The sequence below is a fragment of the Oikopleura dioica genome, chromosome 2 (assembly GCF_907165135.1).
Source record: "Oikopleura dioica chromosome 2, OKI2018_I68_1.0, whole genome shotgun sequence".
NCBI lineage: Eukaryota > Metazoa > Chordata > Appendicularia > Copelata > Oikopleuridae > Oikopleura > Oikopleura dioica.
In genome coordinates this window covers 12,757,538-12,783,142 of record NC_137292.1, presented here as the reverse complement: position 1 = coordinate 12,783,142, position 25,605 = coordinate 12,757,538, and the positions used below count along the sequence as shown (strand labels likewise).

Genomic DNA, 25,605 nt, shown 5'->3' with positions numbered 1-25,605 from the left:
CAGCTACTTGCATTTTTTTGAAGAAATTTAGAAACAGAAGAGGGGTTAGAATAATAGAATAATTAGACTGAAGTACTGTAGCTGAACTGAAGCTAGTTTGAAGAGTTTCTTTCTTTGATTGAATTCACAATGATCGATAATAGAATAATAGATGCACTAGAAAAAATGAACAGAATCTGCAAGGTAGGAGTTTTTTCTTTATTCTTTGGACTTGGAATTGAGCGACTGTCAAAAAGTTATAATATTCATAAATTGATTAATCAGCAATTTTTTCGTATGTACAGAATTTTATAAATCACGAATGTTTGAAGAAAAGGCTAAAAAGATCTAGGATCCACTGTCATCGCTGTTATCGCCGCCAGAGTTGGGCAAGACAGAGACGAGGATGATAATGACAATAATGAGAACGACGACCCCGACGATGATCAGGTTCGTCTTCATATTCTGCCACCAGAATTTTCGTTGAAGAGAATTTGCGTTTGTTTCGAATTGGGCGGCTCCTTGTTGGAGGGCATCAGCTCGAGTGTCAAGTTCGTTGAGTTTTGCGTCTCGCTCGAGCACTAAATTCAAAATTAAAAGCATTCATAAGATGTTTGTATTGTACCTTTATCCACATTTTGCTTCATAATAACAACAACTTCATCAACCTGTGCTTTTGTCTGATCGAGTCCGGAAGGCTGGCTTGAGCCCGGGAGGTCATTTCCGTGGTTCGGGTTAGTGAATGAAGCCATTTTCAATCTATAATTTTCATTTCATTAGCATTTTTTTATCATCATTATGAAATATTCTACAGATCGGTAATGTTCTTCACGAAGAACAAATTACAATTTTCTATTCGCATTTCATTTAGTAAAGCAACCAACAATGGGTAACCAACAACTATCAGAAGTTAGTGTTTCATATCATTCTTCGTTATTGGACAGATCTCTCTTATTTTTCCTGGGTTTCGTTTCATCTTGTCTTCTCCACTTATTTTGGGATAAGCTCGCACTTCTTCGCCAAAACAAGCATCTCTTTCTCGAGGAAAACGAACGAGCGGGCCAATAAGCGCTTCAAGCCGAAAAAAAAAGAAAAATGAAAGCGCCTAGAAAAGCGGTTATCGTAACCGGAAGCAGCGGTGATTTATTGGTTCACTTTTGGTAATTGACTTTCATTGCTGCTGATTTTAAAGAAAAATGAAAGTAAGGCGGATGTAAAAATGAAGCACTGGATGAATCTTTAAATCAATAACAAACAATGCTACAGTAATCATAGAGTGACTCATTTCATTACTCTGTCGTTACAGTAACTAAACATCATGAATGCGCGATCTTTCAAACTTTACTTTCATTTTTCTCCATAACCGCTCCGAATTGATACTGCTCAATGGAGAAGTCTGACTGCCCAAAAACGATAGTCAATTGTTCATCAATTTATGACGCTCAAGCTGATCACAAAACAATGCAAATCTGGATTTACGGTTCGTCAACGAAAAGCTATCGAAAGCTACAGCTTTTCAACTTGTCATTTTATATGAATTAATATAATTTGAATCGAAACTTTAGTTCACATAATTAGTGTTCTTTTGAGCAAGAATTGCATAAAACGAACTTGTAAAAAGTTTGTCAGAAATCGAGTTTGAATTTCTTTCATGAAAACTTGGAATAAAACGCTTATGCATCCGCTCGTAAAGCAATAAAATTTTAACTTTTCAGCATAATTTCGATTTCAAATTAAAAAGAAAACCGTCGCGTGTCAGCTCGTGTTTACGGCCGGACTAGAATGGAATTTTGAAGCATAAGTGTCAAAAGTAACTTTGTAAAAGAATACAATGCAATTAGAGTGAAAATATTTGGCTCGTGCCCGCGGCCAGAGTAAATCTTGCAGCGGGAGTGAGCGGAAGTACGGAACATGCGCGTTGCGAAATCGCCAATTTGCGGAACAAATTGTAATCCCAAAGTTACACCTACTTTGATTTTCAACTTGAAATCGAGCTGCTCCTGGTACTGATTAAACAAATGCTTTCATGATAATATAATGGGACACATCGATGACTGCATTTTATTGTCAGTCTATGATTTATAGTCATATTAAATTCAGTTTATATGTTTCGTAACTTCTCATAACTCGAGTTACATTAACTCTAATAAATCATCTACTGACGTAAATTCAACTTCAATCAAGCAATTTTGCATTTGCTGAAATATCCTTATTACCACAATAAAATCGCCTTGATAAGAAAATAGGAAGAATCTAAGAGGTACTGTGTTTATTACAGTTTTAAAACAACATTTCTTCGGCAGTTTATTTCGGTCTAAATCAAAGGCAAAATATCCGACAAAGTTCCGCGAAAAGCAAAATCCGTCCTCAAATTTGCCCCGGGGCGGCGTGCCCAAAAGATATGCGGCGAGTAAGATTAATCTCGGCCGTTTGAACTTGAACTAGAAGGGTCAGGTGCAGGAGTGAGGGTAGCAGTGAAGTGAAGGAAAACGTAATTTAGACTAGGATTGAGTTTGGGTGAAGGGTTTTGGGTACTCTAGAATTTGTACAGAGCTGAGAGGAGCACTGCTCGATCGTCACAGGCAGATGAAGCGATTCTTTTGACGTTCTTCTGGTTGAGGAAAGTAAGAAGGTACTTTTTCGTGATTTGCGGAAAGTAGGGCTAAAATTTTAATCAAAGAAGGGCCCTTCTACAAGAGACTCTGTGTAAGAATCGTAGATTGCAGATGGCCATCGAAGGTCAAAAATTTCAATGAAGCTTCTGAGTTGTGTTCCAAGATTTTCAGATGATGATTCTGTTAAATGAAATTCAAGAGTATTACTGTCTAATTGCGAAGTTTTATCGATAATCCTGAACCAACTGAATATTACCAAAGGCTCAGATATCAAAGAAGAAACAGGTCAGCATATAAAAATGTAAATACCTTTGTAACTTCGGTCTTGAGCCACGAGTAGACGTTTTTGAGGTCAATTAGACGTGTGAGTCGCTTCCGTCGGCAGTCGTCCTCTGCTTTCAAAAGGCCGAGTTCAACGAAGAGCTCCGCGGTCGCCTCCATCGGCGGATGTCTTTCATCTCGTGCTCAGAAGAGAAAACTATTTGCTTATGTTTTTAAGCTGATTGATATCGGGCTCCTGGATCGGCCCTGTTCGCAAATATGGCGAAAGGTGCTAAATGGTAGTACTACCGGACGTAGGAGGACTTCTCTTGATCCTGTTTGGGAACGGGAAGATCTATTTCCGGCTCAAATAAATGAGACGCTACTTTATTTTATATTCAGTTCAATTGACCAGGAAACAAACTGATTCATAAAAAATTCCAAACTGGAGCTCAAATACAGAACTACCTCTCACAAATGTGCCTAATTCAGCTGCTGATCCTCTGCAAAATTCTCTCACTTCCCAGTGCATTTTACCTGTCACTCAAAATGCCTGGTGCTGCAAGCTTACCGGCTTCTGATAACTTTTTGACTGACATTTTGCCAAACAAGACTACTCGCTTTACATAAATGTGTTGATGTGTGCCCAGAGCCGTGTTTAGGGGAAGCTCAGAAGAATAATAATTAATGCCTTATCGCTCTGTGATTGACAGATAAAATCCCCCGAACTGAGAACATTTGCCACCCCTTCGAAGAAATTTTCCAAAAATCTAGTCATGCTTTCGGCCAACTCAAAAAAATTTCCAAGCTCGATCTCAAAAGTTTACGAAAAATTAAGACCAATAAAACGAACTTTCAAAAGATAATTAAAAGTAAAGACGTCAACAAGATGATATTTAGCGATCAAAAGTACAGTATATTCAATACAAGATTCTAAATCCCCTTCGAAGTTTCTGTGAGTATCCTAAAAGGGAAAGAATCAAGTAAGAATCACATGCTTCTGACCCAACTCTGAGTCAAGCTCCGTAGAAGGTGCAAGAATCAAATAAATCATGCTCGTCTTCTTTGGAGGAGGTTTGGAGTGCGAAAAGTAAAGTTATTTGTTGCAACAAAAATCATGGCCAGTTGAACTATGCTTGTACGACAAACAACGAAGTGTTCAAAACGACGGGTGCATCGACATAAGACATGAAACGCCAAACTTTTGTGTTGTTTTAGGCAATTCCGAAAAATCCCCTTTTTTACTCAGCCGGTCGACGGAAGCTCAAAGATAATAAGGTAAGGCTCATTAGGGCCAGATTCAAAAAGGGTTGAAGAAAACTACCCGATTTTAATTTTGAATAGAGATTTTGAAATCAAGGACGATCAGATAGAATGCAATAAATTTTTGGTTCATTTTACAGACCAGGTTAGATTAAACGATTGAGTAACAGTGTCACTGTCACATCTTTTCAATTATATTTGATTATATAATCCTTTTCGGGTCTCTTAGTTTCAAAAGAATGATAATTGACGTTATAAAAATACATTTTATTGTCACTAAGAATCGTCTGACCAATCTTAGTTCGAATGGAGGAACTTGTATATCAAGCGTATAAAAGCCGAAAATTTGATAATCCCGGATGTAGATCGGTATCTGATGTTCTTGAAATTTTCCGCATTGCAGGGTGCGCGTGCGCGGTGGTGATAGGTGCGCCCCAGCAGGACACAACTTTTACTCGTTGTTGCCTTCAACTAACTAAACAAATAGCTCCCTCCCGCTACAGCTCTACATAAGAAGACTCAGAAAAACCTCGACCCTCAAAGTGATTGACGAGCTTTTCACAGATAGCTGCAAAAAATCCGAATTTCAATACTCACCAACCCCACCACGTGTGCCTAAATTAACCCGGATAGATTTCTCACAACAGTCTGAAATATTCCATTTGGGTGACAAAAATTATCCAGAGACTCAAATCAGAGATGATGTCCCCACTCGATATCAAAATCGAAGATGCCCCAAGCGAAGCCGACCAGATCGAGGTAATATTTTCGATAGTGAAATAGGAATTTAAAACAATTTTACAGGTCAAACTCGAAGATGAACCACTCTGGAACAAATTTTCCAACTTGACGAACGAAATGATCGTAACCAAAAATGGCCGACGAATGTTCCCAGTAATGAAGGTAAGAGAAAATGAAAATTCCAAATAGTCAGTATAAGAAGAGTCATCAGAAAACTGATTTTAATTCAATTTTTCAGGTCCGAACAAAGGGCTTGGACGAAAATGCCATGTATACCGTCCTTCTCGACTTCACCGCAGCAGACAATCACCGCTGGAAGTACGTCAACGGCGAATGGGTCCCCGGCGGAAAACCCGAACCACAGGTAATTTATCTCTTCATCATTTGTGGTAATTTACAAGATAACTACCAAATACAGACAGTTTTATGTCGTTCTCTTGATTCTCATGTCCAAGTCTAACTTGTTCGTTGAGCAAACAATCAATCAAGAATAACTTAGAGCAAAAAATAAGGTTGATCGAACATCTCCCCATTACTTGCGTGATTTATCGCTACAGAAATACATATCTTTTCTAACCAAAATTTTCAGGTTCCCTCCTGCGTTTACATGCACCCCGACTCGCCAAACTTTGGCTCGCACTGGATGAAGCAGCCCCTTAGCTTCTCAAAAGTCAAGCTCACGAACAAACTCAACCAGCACAACGGCCAGCAGATCATGCTCCACTCGCTTCACAAATACGAGCCTCGAGTTCACATAATCAAAATCGGCGGAACCGCTGGAGCGCAAGAATTCGTCAAGACCCAGCCCTTTCCGATGACTCGATTCATCGCTGTCACCGCCTACCAGAACGAAGAGATCACTTCACTCAAGATCCGACACAACCCCTTCGCCAAGGCCTTCCTCGACGCTGAGCAGCGTAAACAGAACGATTACCTCCCAATCTCTGGCAGCAGTAGTTACAGCAACAATGGCCGTAGCGCTGCCCAGAACAACCGTCGAAAGCGAGCTGAGAACCGTACTCAGCCGTACAAACGACCAGTTCCCGTTGCCAAATCAGAGCCAGTGAGCTCGATCGACTTCAGCTCGCAGAACATGATGCCAAGCTACAGTCAATCAATGGGTATCCCGATTCAAGCACCTGTGAGAACCTTCTCGCCCGATGGATCCACCGTGCTTGGTGATCCCATGCTGCCTGCACATGAAAGTGGCTCGCCGCCGCTCAGCATGCCGCCAATGAACGACTGGTGTCAGAACGGATATTACAGTACTGGATTGGAAGACTCCTCCCCAGGCAGCGCTGTTTCCTTTGCCAGCGATCAGTCTAGCTCTGGTCTGCCCGGAATCGATCAATTCTACTGCGGCGGCGGATATGGAAATGCTTTCGACGCCATGTATGGAAGCGGAGGAAATCCAGATCCAAACTCAGCCCTCACCTGGGGACCTGATCCGAATGGCTCGCCAGACTCAAGCTACTGGTCCGATCCAACAAGTATGACTGTAGGAGGCCTCGGCGCATTAGAATTTACAATGTAAGGTTGACTCTATCTTTATTCTTCCGAACTCATTTCTATCCAATGTAACTTCAATTCGAAACCGATAATTTTATCACTTCTTGTATACTTTGATTCTACTTCATCCCTGTACATATTCAATAGTATTTAAAAAGAAAATCGTAAAACTTCCAACCATCGTTTTCTGACATGTGCGCCTTTCTGACTTCACGCCTATTGATAAAAAATGCTATTCATCTATTGCCCGAAATATCAAAAATATCCAATAAATTATGCAAAACAAAAAAGTTTCTGATCACTAGCCTGAACAAACTTCGCAGCAGCATATCAAGCGCCTTTTCGACTGAAATGACATTCGATTCTTGCAATTTACTGCGGTTACAGGAGCCCATGAGCTTAACAGCTAACTCAGCAGCTTCTTTAGCTTGTCCAGTGACTTTTTGAAGCAATTCCACACGATCTTAAAAAACTCGTCAAAATTCGAAAGTGCGAGCATAAAAGACATAAAGTCTTTACTGGTACTAAACACGCGACCCGGCGTCGTACGTTTTTTCATTAGGAGCATAATGAGCTCATTTTAAAGAAGTTTAAGGGGTCTTACCCTCGCCGAGGCCGAGGAAGGTCTCCAGAGATGGTGACTCGACAAATTCCTCAACAGTTGCTGATGCAATGTCGTCCTCGTCTTCTTCGTCTGGCTCGCCGTTGTCTTCGTCTAATTCCACTAGTTTGTGTTCTGATTTTAAAGCTAAAATATTTATGAGAAAGGATATTCATCAAAGCCTCGAAAAAACCTTTCATAGCTTCCAGAATCTCCTCACAACCGACTTCTCCAAATTGATTGCCATTTAGATTCAAGCTTTCCAAGAGTTTCAAACTGCCAGAAGCATTAGCAACGGCAAGCCCAGCGTTAGCGTTGACTTCGTTAAAACTTCCATGTGCTTTCAAACAGAGTAATTTTCAGACTCGAGAGTTCAAAGTTTAAATGCCTTTCTTTGGCGTGAATCGTGTTTGATATTTATGTTGTGAAAACACAAGCCTGAGATTGACTTGCCGCAGTTTAGGAAGCCCGGGCAAATTCTCTGCGACGATTTTCGCACCTTTGGAGCGAATTAAACAATCCCCAAGGTCGAGACGTTCGAGTTTCTTGCAGTTTTTAAACACGGGCACAAGACTGGCCACGCCTCGTTCGGTCACGATGTTGTCATTGATATTCAGTATCTACTAAGATTATGAAAAAGCAAGAGTACAACCACTACCTTTAGGCCTGAGTTCGTAGATAAACCGATCGCGAGCGCTTCAATTCCTTTCGCTTGAATTCCATTCTGCGGCGATTGATAATCTTCGAGGCTTCCAATCTTTCCAAATTGTTCAGCAAGTGCGGCAGTTCCTTCGATTTCAAGTCTGTTTCGCCCAGCAATGAATTTTCGTAGCATCAGTTTCACGTTAAGTTTTTGCGAGAGCTTGAACAGGTCGCCAAGACCGTTAGCGATCATTTTGGCTCCGAAAACGCCGAGACCGTTGTTGTTTAGCAGTAAGTTTTGCTAAAAAAGTATTAACGTAAAATTATGTCAATTCAGAGAAACCAATTTGAGACAGCACTTTGTTCTGAGCCATGGTTCAACAGCTTTGGCACCGTTAGGACCAAACGCGTTATCAGACAAGTCCAAAGTTCGAAGACGACATCCCTCTCCAAGATTCAGAGCATCGTTCAAATGTTGAATCGCTACTGGAATTTCATCCTTTAATCTGCCAGTGAAGATATCTGCGAGGAGCAAATGCTGAAGCTCATTTCGACCTTTTAGTGCTAAAGCTATCGCCTTTTCTTGGAATGTAAAAGTGGTTGATTTTTTAGAGTCGGTCTCTTCCATGATTTCAAAATTCAAAATTCCTTTCCTTGGCACCCTCCGGTGCAAGTGTATTTCCTGAAAGTCTGAGCGTTATCAATCGGTCCTTTTGGTTTATCGCATCGATGATAGGTTGCGCATCGTTTTCGTCATTCACTGAATAAAAAGGTTGGACAGGTGCACCTCGTCTAATGATGATTGATTGGCTTACCCTTGAGTCCCTTTCCGTGGAAATCAACTGTCGTGCTTTCTTCAAGCATCGCTTCGAATTCTTCGTCAACAGCACTCGGCTCATTACCAAGGGCGACGTTTTTCATGCAGCCAACTTGAAGCTCCGTGACAATGTCGACAGAAGATTCTTGGTAATGCTCGGCTTCATCCTCTGAATCTGTCACAGCATTTTCGTTCTCGCTTTCATCTTCATCACCTTCGTCATTTTCCAAATCGCCAACTAAAGGACAACCATAAAGATATTGATCAGGTGATCAACTGGTTTTTTGACGACATTCGGAAAAAATTGTATTCGATCTTTCCATGAAAATGCGTGTAAGCTGATCTACCAGCGAGCGAAAAGGAAGGAAAGTAAAGAAAAAGGACAACTTCTTGCTGAATACCCGGTTCTTTTCCCGGTAAATTCAAACGGTTTCCCGACAACGTACGTTTTTTGATAATTCTGAAGGCCCGGTGAAAAACGGGAGCTGTTATGAAAATTGAATAAATCATATGATTTTATTCAGAATCTGTTTGATGAGCGGCATACAGCCCGGCTTCTTATAAATCTATGTGAAACTAATCCTGACTTTTCAATAAATTACTCATTCTTCAAACCGATAGATTCTCCTTACCTAGTTCACTGATAGCTTGTAATTGCTCACAGCCTTCATCCCCGAAGCAATTTCCGTCAAGGTCGATCTTCTCCATCTGATCAAGCGGAAGAGCTTCGAGAACTTTCAAAGCTCCTTCGATTCTCACCGCAGAATATGAAAAAATAACAGTGTGGATATTAGGGCAGCTTTTGAGACCAGCAGCGAGAGATTGAGCTCCCTTATCACGAAGAAGACAATCTCCAAGATCGAGAATTTCCAAAGTCGGAATCTGTCTCAAAGCAAGGGCGACGGCGTGAGCTCCTTTTTCAGTGAGAATATTGTCGTTTAAATTTATCAATCTCATAGGGCAGTGCTTGAAAGCCTCGGCCAGCGCTGCTGCTCCCTTCCATGTGATTCCATTTTGATGCATTGTTACTTCTTCCAAACTGCCAAGCTTTTGGAACCCAACGGCCAAGGCGGCACTGCCTTTGACTTCTTGGCGATTTCGTCCAGCGATAAAGATTTTCAGTTTTGGTGTAAGTCCTGCTTTTCTGATGTTTTCATTGAGGATTTCGAGCCCTGCTCCGACGATTTCGCCTCCTCCCTCTCCAAGTCCACAGTTGTTCAATAAGAGCTCTTCCATTTCCAAACATGCGTCTGTTTCCAAAATAGGTTTAACTCCCCGGGCTCCGTTTGGACCAAAAGCGTTGTCTGACAGATCTAACTTTTTGATTCTAGCGCCAGACTTGTCCAAACCCTTCGCGAGATTTATCAGCGCTGGAGGAATCTCTTCCAACATTCTGGCCTTGAAACAGTTGCCCCACTCGCAGTTTTTCAACGTCGGAGTTTTCGAAATCGCATCTGCGATTGCTTCCGCTCCGTCGATTCCCAAGGAGATCCCGTCGATGTTGAGCGTGACGAGTTTGTCGACGGACTCAATCGCCTTGACAATTGGAGCTGCATCCTCTTTTGTCGTGATTTTTACATTCGCTAGCTTTTCACATGAAACTGTTTGACTATCTCTGATTAGGTCGCTTGCTTCGACTTTAAATCAGGCTCGATAATCATCCTCTTCAAAGGGAAATTAAAAAAAATAAACTAAATGTTGATATTTAATAAGAAACCTCTTTTTTATAAATTTAAAAAGCTCCACATTGTTGATGAAAATTTAAATAATGAATAAATTTTCTCTCTTTTTCAACATTTTGTCTTATCGAGCCCTTTCGCCATTCTAAATATCACAGCCGATGTTAAAAAGGTATCGTATGTGTTGGATATGGCGAATTCACGCCTATGGCGAGTTAAACGACAAATAACACACTTGGTCGACAATGGAAGTGAGGAGCGTCGCTGGAGGATCAGACAGGGCAGTGGGAAAATCGACACATTATCACATGACGTATTAAAATTGTACAGAAAGAAAGAGAAAAAAGAGAGTCACATCATCCCGTCTTTGATCTGTTTGTAGTATCCCTTGATTTGCTCATGCGACCACGGCGCGACAACCATAAACCTTCGATCATCGTTCGACCAAACTAGCGCCCGGATATCCTGCGCATAACTCTTCAACATTTCAAACGCTTCTTGGTCCAAAAACTGGTGATAAAGAAGACCGTCGCTGAACTGCAATCGATCGCGTTCTTTGCACCAAAGATGGATGTTATCTGATACAACCTAACAAAGAAATTATTGAAAGATAAATTATAGAAGCCCGTACTTGTGGAACCCAGTGCTTGTTTTTCCTGGCCACAGGGTGGGCACTCGAGCGCAAGTAGTTCAAAATCTGCTCTGCGGATATTCCATAATCGGCCGATTGCTGGATTGAATCACGTGACATTTGGGCAACAATCATGTATGGGAATCTTATTCCGACTTATCAGCATATCCTTTTTGAGACAGTCTGTAAAGCTGGTAACAAGCCTTTCCTGTATTGAACGTCGGCAAAGAGAGAGATGAGCGCGTAATGTAGCTCCGAATCTGTGTACGCGTAAATTCTGTAATTTGTTTCCACAAGAATGAACTGCTCTTGAACATCTTCTGATGAAGTCTTTTTCCCACCCGCGATACTGATCGATTGAGCAAGACGAGTCGGATAAAATCTCTTAAAAACCCTTGTTTTCGAAAAGAAAGATTTGAGACCGACCATTTCTTTGCTCTTTCGTTTAAAAACCAGTCCCATCTCTCGAAAGTGCTGAATAACGCGGCATATTTCTTGGTTCGAGTTGTCGCACGGATAGTCAGTTCCAAAGCTGCAATATCCGAGTTGAAGAACAAATGCAAGCACATTTACAAGGCTCAGCCCGAGTTTTTGTACATATCCCAAGTACTGAACAAGCAAGTACCAAACTAAACCAAGCTCATTTCAGCTGATAAAACCAATGGCTAAAACCTTGACTCGATCGATCAAGAAGCAAGAATTGAAATCGCTTCTCGCCATTTGCATCACAAAGCCCAGCGTATTTCAATAAAGAGATCACTTCTTCTGACAATTTTCCCTGCTCCTGTGTCAAGTAGCTCAAAATCTTCATGAAGATTTAAAAAAGAAAAGCATCAATCAAAACGGAATTTATAATAGAATTCCTCTCAATCCTTCCTGGTCCCATCTTTCCTTCGTGTACGCGTCGAGCTGCTCCACTGTCTTCGCATTCTTATCTTTCCTATTTCATAACAGTCAAAAACATTTCAACTCCGAAATTGAGCTCACCCTAAAGTCTCGACCGCCGGACGCCAAGTCTCTCCTCCACCAAAAAGCGCCTCCTGAAGATGAGTTCTGAAGGAGTTATTGAGATTGTAGGCGATCCCATCATTCGTGTTCTCCCAAATTCTCAAGCCAGTGATGATTTCCATCGCTTCTTCGAATTTCTCGCGGTGCTCATCTGCTACCCACGATTCAATTAGCGGCTTTGCTATTTGCTGGTTTATGAATAGTATCTTTATCGAGGATTCTCACGGGCAAGATCAGGAAATAGGCCCCTTTACAGATATTTCAATGGTCGACTTCCGAGGCAAAGAGACAAAAGCCTATCTCGGGCAACTGAGAGTTTCATCCTTTCCCGAATAATGATATGCTTGGCGACTTGGGGAAGCTCTCGAAAAACCGACATACAAGTAGCCGGATGTCTGTACAATTCATCAATGACCCTGGCGTCCTGCTCTACGAGAAACTCGTGCAACGCCACCAACTTCAGTTGCGGCATTCTAGTGATCGAAGAATAAACAAAGAGAAAAGTGGATAAAATTAGCTTTTTTGATGCTCAAACTTCAGCCACTTTAGAAGTGAAAATTTTATTATACTTAGTGTATTCTGTTTTGTATTTTCGAATCAGGAGCGAAACTAAATTCCGCCAATAAATAGTGGGCTTATCAGCTCGCCAAAGAATTGGTTTTTCAGAGCTGAGAAAAAGGGAAATTTTTGATGAGGGAGGATTTGAACAGGAGGGAAACATCTTTCCAGTTGTTTTATTAAACAAAGAGCGTTTAATAGACGGCTTCGCCGTGGGAGTGGACGGCGGCGATTTCGATCTCGGGCATGTCCCACTTCTCGAGCTAGAAAAGGGAAGTGAAGAGGCGGAGATGAAGGGGAGGACTTACCTTCCAGTAGGTACCGAACCAAGGATCTCGGGTCATTCCGTTGGGGGAGTGACCATCTCCGTCCTGCCAGACCCAGAAGACAAGTCGAGGAATACCGATTCCCTGGACACCTGGAGCTTCATCGGTTTCGTCGAGCATGACGACTCTTGAATCGAAGTTAGAGAAAAGGAGAAAGATTTAAAAAATGCATCGTAATTATTTTTATCACGACGTGCTTTTTCAGAATGGAAAGTCTCTTGCGGCTTCTGCTCAATAAAAAAACATTTTTCCTAAAATGTCAAAAGCCGCAAGCGGCTTTCTCAATATCCTGTAAATGCAAAATAGCAGTCAAAAACTTACCGTCCGACGTTTCGGGAAGGAACGATGTAGGGGTTGTCGATGGTGCCTTCTCCCTTCTGGACGTAGGGAGTGTTGTCATCGTAGGAGGAGAAAAGATCGAAGCCGGCTTCCATGGCTTCCAATTCCAACTTTCGGAGGGAAGTGGGACCGTACATGTCGATCTGGTCCTGGTTGGTCAAGACGGGCTAGAGAAAAGGGTTCGAAAAGAGGGAAAGTAAACGGTGTCTTACTCGGGTCTTGAAGAATCCAGTGCCGGGGAGCTCGGTGGGAATCTGCTTGTAAAGAGCATCTCGGGCTTCGACGACAGTCTTGTCTTCAGTGGGAACCTAAAAATGGTTGGATTTTGATAATGAAAATTTCTAAAAGTGAGGAAACTTTCTTTAGTTAAAAAATGATTAATAAAACGCTGCAAAAAAACAGTAATACTTACAGCCTTGAGGCCACCACCACCGTTTCGGACAGCCAATCGCTGGATTGCCTTTCGAGCTAGCATTTCTAAAAATAACCCTTATCAGATTTTAAAATCTGAACTGATAATTTCACAGTTCTTCTGAAGAAAATCTCTATTTTTGAAAAGGTGAGTCATTGAAAATCTTTCTTCTAAAATCTTGCTTGTTCTCTAGATTCATCACTTTTGATTGGTGGAACCAAAACTTTATGGGTTTCAATAGGTGGAAGGAACGAAATTTCGAATCGATGACAAATTTGGGCTAAAAATGTCTGTGGCCAATCAACGCGCGCGCTTTCGGCCACTTACGAAGAGCAAACCCCGGCGAAAATAATTTCGATTCTAGAGATCCATGTCCCGAATGAAGAGGTTTTATCCGGTAGTTACGGTTTCTAAGAGATAGTCCTTCAACATTACTTTTTTGATGAACCCAATTTTTTTAAAGAAAGACAAGTTTTGTTCGAATTTTTGAAATTTAATAGTTTGAATTTTTCTTTTTTCAGATTATTTTTCACAAAGCAAAATATAAAAAAATAATTAGTAAAATGTCGGCACGCAATGCAAATTACAGTCACTTCCTTTTTGTTGACCTGATTTTGGACTGTAATCGAAAGATTCTTATTTGAATGCAAGAAATGTTGAGTAATAGAAATATAGAATAATAGATATTTAGATACAAGTGTTGTTATTTTTTAGAAATTGATTTTACATTTGTTGCCAGGGCAGTTTTTTCGCGGTAAATGTATTTTTTGTCTGTTTACATATTTTTTTATATTGAATGGAGAATGTATGATTTTATATTGATTCTTTTTAAAAAGAAGCATTTTTGTAGAAATTAATCTAAAATGTTCTAAAAAGCAGAGAATGAGAGATTTGGAGAGCTGAACCTTCTTCTATTGTTGTTCTGTTAGTCCTGAACTTTGTTGATATTTTGGATCATTCCTGGATGAATTTGGAGCGTTTTGAAGGGAGAGATTTCACTCGTGCTCGAGTTCGCGTTGTCGGCAATTATTTCAGCATTCGCGGTCGCCACGTTTTGGACGAACATCGCCGAAGTCGAGGGAAGTTGCACGATTTGGGCGGCGCTGGAATTGTAGCTTTCGGTCAGCGGTACGCGGAAACCGTTGTCCAGTTGAGCGCTTTTGCTGAATGAAAATTTTAATGGCGGTTCTCTTCCTTGACTCCAAAAATAAGAAGAAAACTCACCTGAAGTTCTGCCTGTACTGCGATCCCTTTGGCGTGAGTTTCTTTATCCTCGCCGGTCTTGAAACCCCATCAACGCCGACTTCTACCGTCGGGTGGGGCATCGCCGAAGTCGTCGGTATTCCCGGGTCGAGCCTGATCGTCTTCATTGGCGGAGCCCCCACCGAATGCGAGCGATCGAGACGGACGTTTGTGGCCGAGTTTTTTCGCCCGCGCTCAGGGACTGAAGCTTGTCGGAGAATTGAAGGAGCTGCGGAGGAGTCTAGATGCGCGGCTAGAGCTTCCTTATCGCTTGGTCGCCGCGCGCGACTAGCTGATGTCGTCTTTTTACGTGTCTGAAGGTCGATAAAAACATATCGAAAACTTGGCAAACTTACCGAAGTGTGCTTGAATTGCTTCTCGTCGTATTCATAATCAGAGCCGAGGACGGAATTCTTTCTCTGGAGCTCTGGTGTGTTGTCTGTCGCTTTTTGCTCGAGCTGATATGTGATGCCCGGCTGTTCAGCTTCGATTTCGTTTTTGAATAAATCCAGGTCTTCGTCGCAGCGCCTGACGTAGCGGTCGACCTTTGAGATTGTTTCCGTCATCATCTTGCACTTCTTTTCATGCGCACCTAAAATTTTGAGAGGTTAACTGATAGTTATTGATTCAGTCTTACTTTTAGCCTTGCTTGCAAAAGCGTTGTACTCTTTTTGCATGGCCTTGACTTCAGGATCTTCTTGGATGTTTTTGACGCCTTGTTTGTCCTTGATTTGGCATCGTTTGAAGAGATCGTCGGCTTTTTCGTGCATTTGCCGTCTGAAACTGTTGGCTTCTTGGTCTAGTTTTCCGATTTGCTCGATGTCTTGTTTGAATTGGTTCTTCAGCGGCTCCAGAAGTTCTAGGAAATCGTCCAAGAAGAACATCTGGAATCTGAAATACGAAGAAGATGATACCGTGCTTGCCGATTATAAAAATATATTTGTCAAAGTATAAAAATAAAAATAATATGATAAACGAGGAGTTCTGTTGAATAGTGATCGTTAGTATTGTGCAGTTTTGATTTCTCCTCTATCTGGGCAGTCGTAAATTTTAGAAAGAAATTAAAGGAAAAAGATCATTTCCAAGTCGTCGGAGCAGGCCTTCCCGTCCCTCTTAGACGCGAGTTGCCCCGCTGCGATCCTTTTTCGAAGCAGGTTTCGCAGCTTCTTGTTCTGCTTTCTCTGCCTCTTTGTCATACAACAGCTCGTACTGGCCAAAACTTGAACGAGGGGGGTTCTTTTCTGCGCGAGAATCGGGAATTTCCCGATCGTAAAACAGAATTGATAGTGCATCTAAAATTATCTGAATTAACTCCTATCAGGGTTGCCCAATCGGACAAAAAATCTTGGTCTCGGCGATCCGATTCCGATCCGATCCGATTCGAACCTTGCCCGATCCGACCGATTTCCGATCCGATTACCGATTCCGATCGGATTTTTCGGATTCCGATTAAAATTCATGTCCGATCGGACAATTTTCCGATCGGAAAAATATTCGAAAATTTTCAAGTTAAAATTTCAATTTAGGCTACTCAATATGAAGAAAAAACTCGAAAATATCAAGTTCTTTCGCTACAAACGCCCTTCTAACCATTTTATCTCTGATTTCTGTGAAAATTTATAGATAGTTTTGGGTTTTCGGGGGCTTGGATCCGCAACATGTGACAAAACCAAGGGTCCTGAAAGAGCTTTCATAAAAGCCGCCTAGGCGCTAGAATTTCCTAGAATCGTAGCAACAAATGGCATTCGCAAAAACAACCATCTCAATGGTTGACATTCTCAATCTAACGCCAAATCACCGTGACCAAGGTTTGGTTGAAAGTCTATAAATTGTAGATAATATTCAGAGATAATATTGAGTTTTGCTGGCTTAGATCAGTAACCTGTGTTCAAAACTTTTCAAATAACCTTCGCAAAAATAACCATAGTAGTTTTGAGATGTCTCAATGATTGAGATTCTCAGTCATTGTGATGATCACGCCGTGATCGAGGTTTTGATCGCAGGTTGCCGAGCCCTGTGTTGGGGGTAAAGGACGTAATTAAGTTCTTTTTGAGAAAAACATGCCAAAAAAGGGTGACGGGCGGCCACGTTCTGCCAGAACGGCGTTCTGCAAAAACAGAACGGCGTTCTGCAAATGCAGAATGGCGTTCTGCATGATAATTTTTACGATGTAACATGATTTTTATCAGTTTTAACGCATTCAGCTAAGCTTCAAGAATAACTCCTGACTTGAAAAATTCTGAGATTTCCTTTAAGACAGGCGCGAAGCGCATATATTTTGAGTGCAGAACGCCGTTCTGCATTTACAGAACGCCATTCTGCATTTGCAGAACGCCGTTCTGCTGCAGAACGTGGCCGCCCTACACCCCAAAAAAATGGTGAATTTACAGAAATATTACTTTTTATAAGTATATTTTCAGTCTTAGTGACGGATTTTAGTGGTTTTTGAATGAATGGACCCGACTTTTTTACCCATTTTCCGATCGGATTATCGGATCCGATTTTACCGATCGAAACCGATTTTACCGATCGGACAAGACCAAATTTTCGTTGCCTCGTCCGACCAATTACCGATCCGATTCCGATCGGATCGAATTTCCGATCGGATTCCGATCCGATTGGGCAACCCTGACTCCTATTCTCTTTGCATATCTGAAAACCTTTGATGACGGAATACTTCATAATTCTATCATTGGCAGTCGTGGCGCTCAGCGACGGGCTAGCATTCACTTCGATCAGCCAGGGCTTAAGCTTGTCATCGATTAAAACGTCGAAGCCGTAGATCTCGAAGCAGTGCTTATCCGAGTTCATAATCCAGGCGACCGATTTTAGGGAGTGAAGGATCAGCCTTTAATATTCACGATAATACTAGACTCTTCAGTTTTTGACCTACCAATTTATGTCGTCGAACATTTTATCCGTCTTATCGCTCCCATGGGTAGAAGACAAATACAGTCTGAGCGATTCTAGCGTCCATTTACCCCCGTGTTGTGCATTATAATCATCTGCGTTCTTTTGAATCGAGACGTTCGTCAAATGAACGAATAAATTATCCAGGTCGGAGGTCGAATGATTGTACTTGACTGTACAAAATCGGCAGAAGCCCATCTTGTAGACGTAAGCCTTCAGGGGGCGGAAAGAAGTGACGAGGACGTAGATTCGTAAGTCGAATTTCTTTCCACCGATGAGAAGCGGGTTGTTGATGTAGCGGGAAATAACGTAAGTATCTCTAGTCGTTTGCTGAGGGATATTTGTCCGCGCATTTGCCCATTTTTCAATTGCGAAAGCTTAAAATAAGCGTTTATTTCTGTATTTCTCTATTTGTTGTGTACTTTGTTAATGAGGAAAATGCCAATGCCCCTTGCTTTTCCGCACGGCTTCATAATCCATGTTGAGTTTGGGTGGCGCTTGAAATCCTCCGCGAATAAATTATAGTCCGCGGGGAGAAGGTATGTAGACGGCACGATGTCAAGATGGACATAATTCCCATCGCTGTCCTTCTCCGCAAGCCAGTGGTCTTATTAACGAGATTAGATTACTGTAATTTCTACCCGCGCCCGCCGTTGATTTCATTACAGTAAGCGCTCTCTTACCGTTTCTCTCGAGTTCTTTTCGATATCTTTTGATGTTTTTCACCATTAAATCTTTTCGGCAAAGTTCGTAATGATTCGGAAAATGGTTGACAAGTTGATTGTCATTCATTCTCATCGTAGCTTCGATTCCGAAAAGGTACTTGAGGTTGTGAACAGCGCACCAGTAGAAGTTCCAGTCGCCATTTTCCAATGACGTCTAGTGAAATGAGTTTTAAAAAGTTCACGCGCTGTTTATCGTACCGGAAGCCAGCCACGCTTTTCAAAATTATTCAAAAGGCACGATTTCTCCAGATCAACAACATATTTACACTTTGTGTTAGAATGAGTACCATCGTGCGGACTCATCGATGCTGAAAAACGAGGAAGGATGACACTTGGTTTGAAGAAAAGGACGATTAGTAATTTTAACAGCTGGAAAATGGTCTTGAAATGACAGGATTTTGATAGAATTTATGGACTGAGATCTTCGACTTCTGAAAGTTGGGCTTCTAAAACAGCAAAGTCGCGGGACAAGTTGTCGATGATTGCGTTGTAATGAGCCAGAAGAATTCCAGTATTTTGACCTTCAAGAGATTGAAATTCATTTCAACTTTCGCCTTCAGAATCAGTACCTAGATTTTGTGCTTTTTCGTATTGAAGTCTATTCAGCGTCGCCAGTTTCTGGATATCTTTCTTCTTTTCGATCATGTTTTCCAGTTCGCCAAGGTGACTGTATTTTTCAAGTGACTGAACCTTGTCCATGTAGGGCGCGATTTGCTGAACGATGGGCTCGATACTGACTGCAAGCTGGTTCATCGCCTCAGGCGTGATTTCGGAGCAAGAAAGATCAAGCAGATGGGTTAGTCGACTGATGTCTTTGAAGAGGGTATCTACGTTTGCGTCTGAAAAAGCAATAATATTGGCTGAATTTTGAATTTTTTTTACATTTGTTGGTGTTTTCAAGCTTTTTCTGAGCAAAAGTAATCGCGCTTATATTTTTCTTCGTGATCTGTTCCTCCAGCGAGTCTAACTTTCTGTTCAATTCCGCGATCGACATCTCTTTTTTAGCTTTCTTCAAGTTTATTTTAACATTTTTCAAGTTTAAATTAAAGATGAATTAGAGATGGATAATCAGAAAGAAGAATCGTCGAATACAGAATAAATCAACATGTTTTTGGCAGGTTCAAAAAGATTTAGAGCAAGTTTTATTCACTCTTCCATTTTGACCGGGTTCGAGAGTCGTCCAAGTCCCTCGATTTCAATGACGCAAGTGTCGCCATCCGCGAGGAACTTGGGTGGATTGCGGTGCATGCCGACGCCTCCAGGAGTTCCGGTGAGGATCACGTCTCCTGGCTTGAGGGTGCAGATTTGGGACACCCAGTTAATGATGAATGGAATGTCAAAAATCAGGAACTTCGTGTTTGAATCTTGCATTTTGTCGTCTCCGATCCAAGATCTACATTTTTTATTAGTTACTGAATACAATTGCTTGGTGCTTACGAAATCTTCAAATTAGATGGATCAACGTCAGTAGCAACCACGGGGCCAAGCGGGCAAAAAGTATCAAAAGTTTTGCCGAGAAGCCATTGACCTCCGTTGCGTTTCTTTTGCCAGTCCCGACCAGACACGTCGTTGGCGATGGTGTATCCGAAGACGTGGTCGAAAGCGGATTCTTTTGAAATGTGGCGGCCTTCTTTTCCGATGATAATGGCTAGTTCCGCCTCAAGATCTGGAAAAAGTCAAGCTATTTATAATCGTAGGAGTTTTCAGCGTACCAGTATTGCATCCGATTTTCGGGAGCTGAATAGCATCGCCATGGCCTACCAGAGTGGATGGAAACTTGTTGAACACGACAGGCTCCTTTGGTGGAGTAAGATTTTGCTCGGTGCAATGGTCGGAGTAGTTGAGGCCGATGCAGATGATCTTTTCGGGATTATGAATGACTGGCGCCATCTTGAGGCTATCAAGAGCAACCCCACTTGCTGGACTTCCAAGAGCAGCGGAGACTTTTGACATTCCTTCGGCACCAGCGGAGATCAAGGACTAAAGGAGCTAAGGCGACTAGAATCAAGAGGAAAAAAACCTTGAGATCAGGATATTGTGCGGAAATATCAGCGACAGAGCCATCAGCGAGCTGTGCACCGAGCCTAAGGCCGTTAGACTGATCGTGGAACTGACAAAAACGCATTCCTGAAGCATAACGCGTTGAAATTCTTCCAAAAAATCGATTCATTCTGATTCAATCTGATCTGATGGAAATCAATCACTTGATAAGTTCTGTAACATATCAAAATCACCAGAAAGTCATTTTTCAGAGAAAAAATGAGTCTCGCGGTATTTTGATGATGAAGAATCAAGAAAAACAGAAGAAGAAAATGACATGCAAATTGATGTTTTTGGGAAGCGGGATTTTTATTTTCTTTATTAAATATTTTTTCTTGTAAAGTTACATTTATCAAATACAAAAATATATATACGGCATTTTCGTTTTTTTAAAGGTATAAAAAGAAGCTTCTTTTCTAGTTGAAGTGACGATCGTTAATGACATCCAAGCGCCTCTGATGTTTAATTGAGTGGTTGACACCTAAGAAAACACATTTTTGACAATTATGAACATCGAAATTTGGGAGAGGCGTTTGGGGAACGGTTGTTTACCTTTCAGAGCTGGGAGATGAATGGTTTTGTTTTCGACACTGGGGTCTAGTCGCAGTTCCTTTCCGAAACCAGACTAGAAGTTTCGAAAAATTATTATCAGAGGAAGACGATGATTTCTACCTGCAATTGATTGACTGAAGAAGAGGAGGCCTTTCCAACCCCAAAACGAGTTCTACTGCCGATCGATCCGGCACTATTAGCGGATCTCGGCGATCTAATTAATTTCGCCGGCCTTTTTGTTGGCTCCATCGTTTTTGAGCTGCGTAGAAGCTCGGATTTGAATCGTTCGTTGGCGCGGCGGAGGAATTCTACTTCAGTCTTCAAATCGGCGTTCGTTTCTTCTAATCGTTTCATCTTCATGATACTCTACCAAAATGAAAAGCTTGAAAAGATCGAACGGAAGTACCTCTGGATCCTGCTGTGGTGGTACTTCGGTAGTTTGAACTGATAAATTCTCGAATTGTCTGACGACATCAATGTCTGGCAGCGATTTATAGTGTCCTGCAAGGACTAATCTCCACTGCTGCTCTTTATTGAGCATTTTCAAGCGCTCAACTTCGCTGTGAAGCTCAGAAATCGTTTGCTTGTGAGAATCTAATATTTAGTTTAGCCACATTCTATCTTAAACAAGGTCAAATTATCAGTAAGAATCCTGGTTTCAAGGGTCGAAGGGAGAGTTTGAAATTATTTTAAAGTAAAATGAAAATAAGAATGAAAATCATGAGCCTGACTCAATAGAATGATTATTATTTACCTTGCAAAAACTCAATATTTTGGTTGGCATAACGAAGTCGTCTCTTCAACAAGCTTACTTCGGGAGAGTCCGATTCGTCATCATCCCTTCTTCTCGTAGCTCCGGCGCTAGTAGCAGCCAGGAGATGCTCTTCTTGGTCACTCATCCCTGCAGATTTCTGATTTTCTGAAGAAAGGAACGCTTTTTAGACTCGCTTAGAAGATACACAAGCGGCAACATGGAAAAGTAATTACATTGATTTTTGCATGGATCCGTCAGATTAAGAAATAATGATAAGCTTTTGTTTCGTTTTAATTATTCAGAAATAATGCATATAGATAGGAAAATTGATAATTAAAACATATAGAAAATTTTAATTTATGATTTTTTAGAATTCTTGACTTGAAGTTCGTTTGGTTCGTAAATTTTTCATGTTATTTTCTTTTTTCGAGCGAATACAGTATTACAGTTTGTAATTCGTGACTTTCGTTTGATGAACTTTGTAAGCGATTGTAAGCTAACATAGAAAATGTGAAAACAAAACGGATTTGATTGTTGACTTGAAGAAATATTGCTGGAACATGGGAAGATAGAACAAAGAAAAAGAATCGTAGTTTTCTCAGATTGTCCGATTTTGAATAAAAGGATGAGCTCTAGTCGCGATTGTGATTCCGGCGAGAGATGCAAAGAAGAAAGAACATGACGACTAGGCAAATTGCGCCGACGATCGCGTAGGTCCAGCCGAGGAAGAGGTTCTTTCCACCGATCCAGGACGTGGTCGCGAGAACGAAGAATTTTCCACCGCCGAATCTGTGGACTGGGTAGTTGTAGTACGTCAGCAGCTGGTAAGTTCCGGGTGGAAGGTCTGAACAGCATTTTTAATCAATACTTCTACAGCTATGTTGAAATAAAAATTAGTTACTTACTTAATTGCTGTCCATTTGAGTCCTGAATCTTTCGATAAAGCTTCCTGAAAGTTGGAAAAGCAGCAGTCCTCATCCAGACGATAAAATCCTCGTTTCGGAAGCCGATCCCGCTTGATCCAGATTTCGACCTGTAACTCAGCGCGTCTTGGGGTGTTCCAAGCGTATGCACATCAGTTCTCCAGTTCAGTGGTCGAACAGTTCCATTAAGAAAAGTCGCGTTCTTTGTTTTTCGTTCGGATCGAATTTTTGGCTCTAAAAAGAGATCAAACTCGTTCAGAAGCGGTTGCTTTGATGTTACTTTGTCAGTTTTCCAGGCAATGTCTTCGCCAGACATGGGAATCGCGCCGAAACCACTGTCAGGATTAACAATGTCATTTAGGGTAAGTGGGACACATCCAGAGGTTCCGCATTGCCGGAAGAAGAATGTATCGTTGAAGAGAGAATTCGCAATGGCTCCACATGGGGCTAAATGAAAAGATGTTATTCGTGGTGGACTTCTGATCGGTATTTTGACCCTAAGGTCACATGATTTTGATCGAAAAGAGGCTAAAACTCACCGATTGGTATCGGTTTAATATCACCGACATCGACAACATCGTACGGACTGCAATCGCCATCTGGCTTGTCTCCGATGGTCGACGCTTCGGCGAGAAGTTGAGTATCATCTCGGGACTTCACATATCTTCGGTGGTTTTGGTAGTAGTTAGTCAACCTGTAGTAAGCAAAGATCTAGAGCGCATCATGAAAAAGGCCGTTTTCCTGATTTGAAAGTATAAAATGTTTATGAACTCACGGGAGATTCCATTTCTGCTTCAATTGTAAATTCTTGGGAGCAAATACAAGTGGGTGGATTTCCCTCAGGAGCTCCAGGAAACGATTCAATCCAGGCATCGTAAATGTCCTTGCAAGTCTGGCCGCTGCCGGTGACGTTACTAATGTTTCCTACTGTAGGAGGGTGCTGAGTAAAGGTGAATTCTGCTTCGCAATCGGTGTAGACTTGCTCGACTTCTTGGACACCGTTGGACGCGACGATGATGAGAGAGCCAATGGGGATGAAGATAACACCGACGATGAAGAAAATCTGAAGATATTTTGTTGGAAAATGTGGAAAATGGTTAACTCATCGTAGCAGAATGCTTTAAATATTGACTGAGAGTTGCTAACAAATCAAAAATGAACATTTCTAGCCGAAAATGAACAAATACCATGCGAAAAACGGATAAAAACTCTGAGTTATGTGCATTTTTCTCATAAAACTTTTCTTACCGGTAAAACCGACTTAGCAGTAAGCACTGGTTGCCATGCTGGCAATCTCTGTTGTTTGAAAGCCGAATTGTCCGGTTTCTTCGATCTGACGGACGATTTCGAAGCAGAAGTCGCCGTGTTATTCCTGTTTCTTACGCCGTCGCTCATTTTCCGTCTCTGCCAACTTCAAAAAAACTAAAAAACGAAGAAAATTACGAGGCTTCACAATTTTCACAATTCAAAGCGCCATAAATTTATTTCTGTAAGAGCGATGAATGGCCGAGCGCGCGCTGATTGGCCAAACGCGACCAACCAAGCGCCGAGCAACTAGAAATGATTGTAAAAAGAAAATTACAGTCATCTGCGGCCAATTTGTGAAAATGCTCAAATGAACAGAAACAATTGTTTCTTGTCACGCACTTTGTTGAAATATATTTAAAATTAATTCGAAGCAGTATTTTTATTAATTTCCAATCGTTCTTAGCATCAAAGTCCTTTGAGGAGTTGTTTGAAAACCTTTTCGATCTGTAGAAATCAGACTCGATTCTTTCGAATTTGCGCCGGGCTCTTCTGTTTTCTTTGAGGTGGATTTTATCCAAGCAGACGGTGTGGTCGTAAAATGACATCGTCGATTCTATCAAGGGCACAAAGCAAGAATTATCAGTCGTATGGCGCCAAGCGCAATGACTGTATTTGTCCTCGTAAGTGCATTCAGAATTAGCACGCTCTGATAGTCAAGGAGTTTCCTTAACGAAGATGATGTGATCTTTTACGAGCTCGTCTAAAAACTAGGATCAAAGTAGTCGCCTAAGTTGTTCCACATACCAGTGTTTGAAAACCCGCAACATTTTCCGCGGGCGCGGGCGGGCGCGGGGGCCGATTTCAAAATTTTCCGCGGGCGCGGGCGGGCGCGGGGGCCGATTCCAAAATTTTGCGCGGTTGCGGGCGGGCGCATGGGCCGATTCAAGAATTTTGCGCGGGTGCGGGCGGGCGCCCGTTACCCTCGCGCCCGCAGGCCCCGCGGGTTCGAGGGATATGAATCTGCGAATTATAGAAGAATAACTCTCAAAAAAAAACCATAATTAAGCTAAAAACTAAGATAATTTGACTTTTTAAAACAATGGGAGTGGGTGGGGTTGGGGACAAAACTAAATGTTCCAAGCCTATGTCAAGCCCCTTAAATCAAAAAATCAAGGAACGGGGCTGAGACGGCCCGAAAATTAACAAACAAGGGGTCTATCGATAGCTTAGAATGCAATGAGAAAGGTAGATTTCTCTGTTTTGAAGAAGTTCTATTGACAATAATGTTCGTCAGGATTCATAATTCAAATCGGCTGATTCTCCAGTTAAAGATTGCCAAAACGGCCTTTATTTAAAAAAACTGGCTCTTTATTCATAAATCAAGGAACGGGGCTCATTCATTTTACGCAAAGTTTTTCAGATGAAAACCCAACATTCTTAACTAGCTTAATTCAATTTATGGTGAGCCCCGGGCGCCCGCGGGCGCGAAAAAAATTTCCACGGGCGCGGGAGGGCGCGGGGGCCAGATCAAAAATTTTCTACGGGCGCGGGCGGGCGCGGGGGCCAAATCCGAGATTTCTTGCGGGTACGGGGTTCGCGGGCGGGTTTTTTCAAACACTGCCACATACCAAAATGTAGAGTTGAAACTTAGGTGAATCCCTCGTCGCTGGTGCTTTTTGGTGAACCGCGACTTGTATCATTTTCAACATAATTGACGTTATTCAGTATGTGCGTCGTGTACCATTCATTTTCTGAGTTTTACTTAATTTATTTAACAATTTATTTTATTTGCGAACTCGACCCCTACACGTAACAATCAAAATAATCTCA

The 25,605-nt window shown here is 41.7% G+C and overlaps 11 protein-coding genes across 12 annotated transcripts; 1 reads left to right on the top strand and 10 right to left on the bottom strand.

Moving 5' to 3' along the window:
* Positions 1-21: 21 nt before the first annotated feature.
* On the bottom strand, positions 22-761 carry LOC145696117 (vesicle-associated membrane protein 3-like). Its single transcript, XM_081773107.1, has 2 exons — positions 605-761; positions 22-560 (listed from the first exon to the last, which is right to left on the bottom strand). The coding sequence occupies exons 1-2, from the start codon at positions 729-731 to the stop codon at positions 328-330; spliced, it is 360 nt and encodes a 119-aa protein (XP_081629233.1). The 5' UTR covers positions 732-761; the 3' UTR covers positions 22-327.
* A 1,475-nt stretch (positions 762-2,236) lies between these two features.
* LOC145696528 (ran GTPase-activating protein 2-like) lies at positions 2,237-10,063 on the bottom strand. The gene is made up of 11 exons (XM_081773577.1): positions 9,061-10,063; positions 8,427-8,666; positions 8,268-8,371; positions 7,955-8,191; positions 7,628-7,912; positions 7,408-7,589; positions 7,163-7,299; positions 6,973-7,116; positions 6,675-6,831; positions 2,904-3,045; positions 2,237-2,641 (listed from the first exon to the last, which is right to left on the bottom strand). Exons 1-11 carry the CDS (start codon positions 9,818-9,820, stop codon positions 2,516-2,518), a joined length of 2,514 nt encoding a protein of 837 aa, XP_081629703.1. The 5' UTR covers positions 9,821-10,063; the 3' UTR covers positions 2,237-2,515.
* LOC145697192 (T-box protein 2-like) lies at positions 3,928-6,637 on the top strand. Of its 2 annotated transcripts, XM_081774357.1 has the most exons (5): positions 3,928-4,133; positions 4,606-4,877; positions 4,923-5,021; positions 5,098-5,223; positions 5,449-6,637. In XM_081774357.1, exons 2-5 carry the CDS (start codon positions 4,818-4,820, stop codon positions 6,391-6,393), a joined length of 1,230 nt encoding a protein of 409 aa, XP_081630483.1. In that variant the 5' UTR covers positions 3,928-4,133; positions 4,606-4,817; the 3' UTR covers positions 6,394-6,637. The 2 variants fall into 2 exon arrangements, with proteins under 2 accessions (XP_081630483.1, XP_081630482.1); XM_081774356.1 differs by lacking the exon at positions 3,928-4,133 and having other exon boundaries at positions 4,461-4,877.
* A 217-nt stretch (positions 10,064-10,280) lies between the features above and the next one.
* On the bottom strand, positions 10,281-11,947 carry LOC145696355 (general transcription factor IIH subunit 4-like). The gene is made up of 7 exons (XM_081773376.1): positions 11,726-11,947; positions 11,617-11,678; positions 11,411-11,545; positions 11,165-11,367; positions 10,949-11,122; positions 10,739-10,885; positions 10,281-10,695 (listed from the first exon to the last, which is right to left on the bottom strand). The coding sequence occupies exons 1-7, from the start codon at positions 11,866-11,868 to the stop codon at positions 10,459-10,461; spliced, it is 1,101 nt and encodes a 366-aa protein (XP_081629502.1). The 5' UTR covers positions 11,869-11,947; the 3' UTR covers positions 10,281-10,458.
* A 354-nt stretch (positions 11,948-12,301) lies between these two features.
* Positions 12,302-13,513, bottom strand: LOC145700108 (uncharacterized). Its single transcript, XM_081777362.1, has 5 exons — positions 13,382-13,513; positions 13,182-13,277; positions 12,952-13,136; positions 12,613-12,757; positions 12,302-12,567 (listed from the first exon to the last, which is right to left on the bottom strand). The coding sequence occupies exons 1-5, from the start codon at positions 13,442-13,444 to the stop codon at positions 12,499-12,501; spliced, it is 558 nt and encodes a 185-aa protein (XP_081633488.1). The 5' UTR covers positions 13,445-13,513; the 3' UTR covers positions 12,302-12,498.
* A 785-nt stretch (positions 13,514-14,298) lies between these two features.
* Positions 14,299-15,517, bottom strand: LOC145700107 (uncharacterized). The gene is made up of 4 exons (XM_081777361.1): positions 15,261-15,517; positions 14,980-15,215; positions 14,606-14,937; positions 14,299-14,544 (listed from the first exon to the last, which is right to left on the bottom strand). The coding sequence occupies exons 1-4, from the start codon at positions 15,505-15,507 to the stop codon at positions 14,307-14,309; spliced, it is 1,053 nt and encodes a 350-aa protein (XP_081633487.1). The 5' UTR covers positions 15,508-15,517; the 3' UTR covers positions 14,299-14,306.
* Positions 15,518-15,542: 25 nt separating this feature from the next.
* Positions 15,543-18,563, bottom strand: LOC145700105 (polyglutamylase complex subunit TTLL1-like). Its single transcript, XM_081777359.1, has 6 exons — positions 18,457-18,563; positions 18,217-18,412; positions 17,948-18,140; positions 17,517-17,903; positions 17,284-17,471; positions 15,543-15,915 (listed from the first exon to the last, which is right to left on the bottom strand). The coding sequence occupies exons 1-6, from the start codon at positions 18,559-18,561 to the stop codon at positions 15,737-15,739; spliced, it is 1,248 nt and encodes a 415-aa protein (XP_081633485.1). The 5' UTR covers positions 18,562-18,563; the 3' UTR covers positions 15,543-15,736.
* Positions 18,564-18,586: 23 nt separating this feature from the next.
* LOC145700104 (uncharacterized) lies at positions 18,587-19,292 on the bottom strand. Its single transcript, XM_081777357.1, has 3 exons — positions 19,141-19,292; positions 18,828-19,097; positions 18,587-18,779 (listed from the first exon to the last, which is right to left on the bottom strand). The coding sequence occupies exons 1-3, from the start codon at positions 19,250-19,252 to the stop codon at positions 18,667-18,669; spliced, it is 495 nt and encodes a 164-aa protein (XP_081633483.1). The 5' UTR covers positions 19,253-19,292; the 3' UTR covers positions 18,587-18,666.
* On the bottom strand, positions 19,287-20,470 carry LOC145700102 (oxaloacetate tautomerase fahd2, mitochondrial-like). The gene is made up of 4 exons (XM_081777355.1): positions 20,279-20,470; positions 19,971-20,238; positions 19,696-19,924; positions 19,287-19,651 (listed from the first exon to the last, which is right to left on the bottom strand). Exons 1-4 carry the CDS (start codon positions 20,426-20,428, stop codon positions 19,405-19,407), a joined length of 894 nt encoding a protein of 297 aa, XP_081633481.1. The 5' UTR covers positions 20,429-20,470; the 3' UTR covers positions 19,287-19,404.
* Positions 20,471-20,587: 117 nt separating this feature from the next.
* LOC145700103 (uncharacterized) lies at positions 20,588-21,789 on the bottom strand. The gene is made up of 5 exons (XM_081777356.1): positions 21,605-21,789; positions 21,257-21,444; positions 20,971-21,216; positions 20,851-20,923; positions 20,588-20,779 (listed from the first exon to the last, which is right to left on the bottom strand). Exons 1-5 carry the CDS (start codon positions 21,747-21,749, stop codon positions 20,715-20,717), a joined length of 717 nt encoding a protein of 238 aa, XP_081633482.1. The 5' UTR covers positions 21,750-21,789; the 3' UTR covers positions 20,588-20,714.
* A 35-nt stretch (positions 21,790-21,824) lies between these two features.
* On the bottom strand, positions 21,825-24,046 carry LOC145700106 (cell cycle control protein 50A-like). Its single transcript, XM_081777360.1, is given in 7 exon segments — positions 21,825-22,448; positions 22,510-22,732; positions 22,735-22,761; positions 22,808-22,974; positions 23,067-23,238; positions 23,303-23,590; positions 23,776-24,046. Coding segments are annotated over 7 exon segments (1,236 nt in total). The 5' UTR covers positions 23,923-24,046; the 3' UTR covers positions 21,825-22,236.
* Between the last annotated feature and the right edge of the window lie 1,559 nt (positions 24,047-25,605).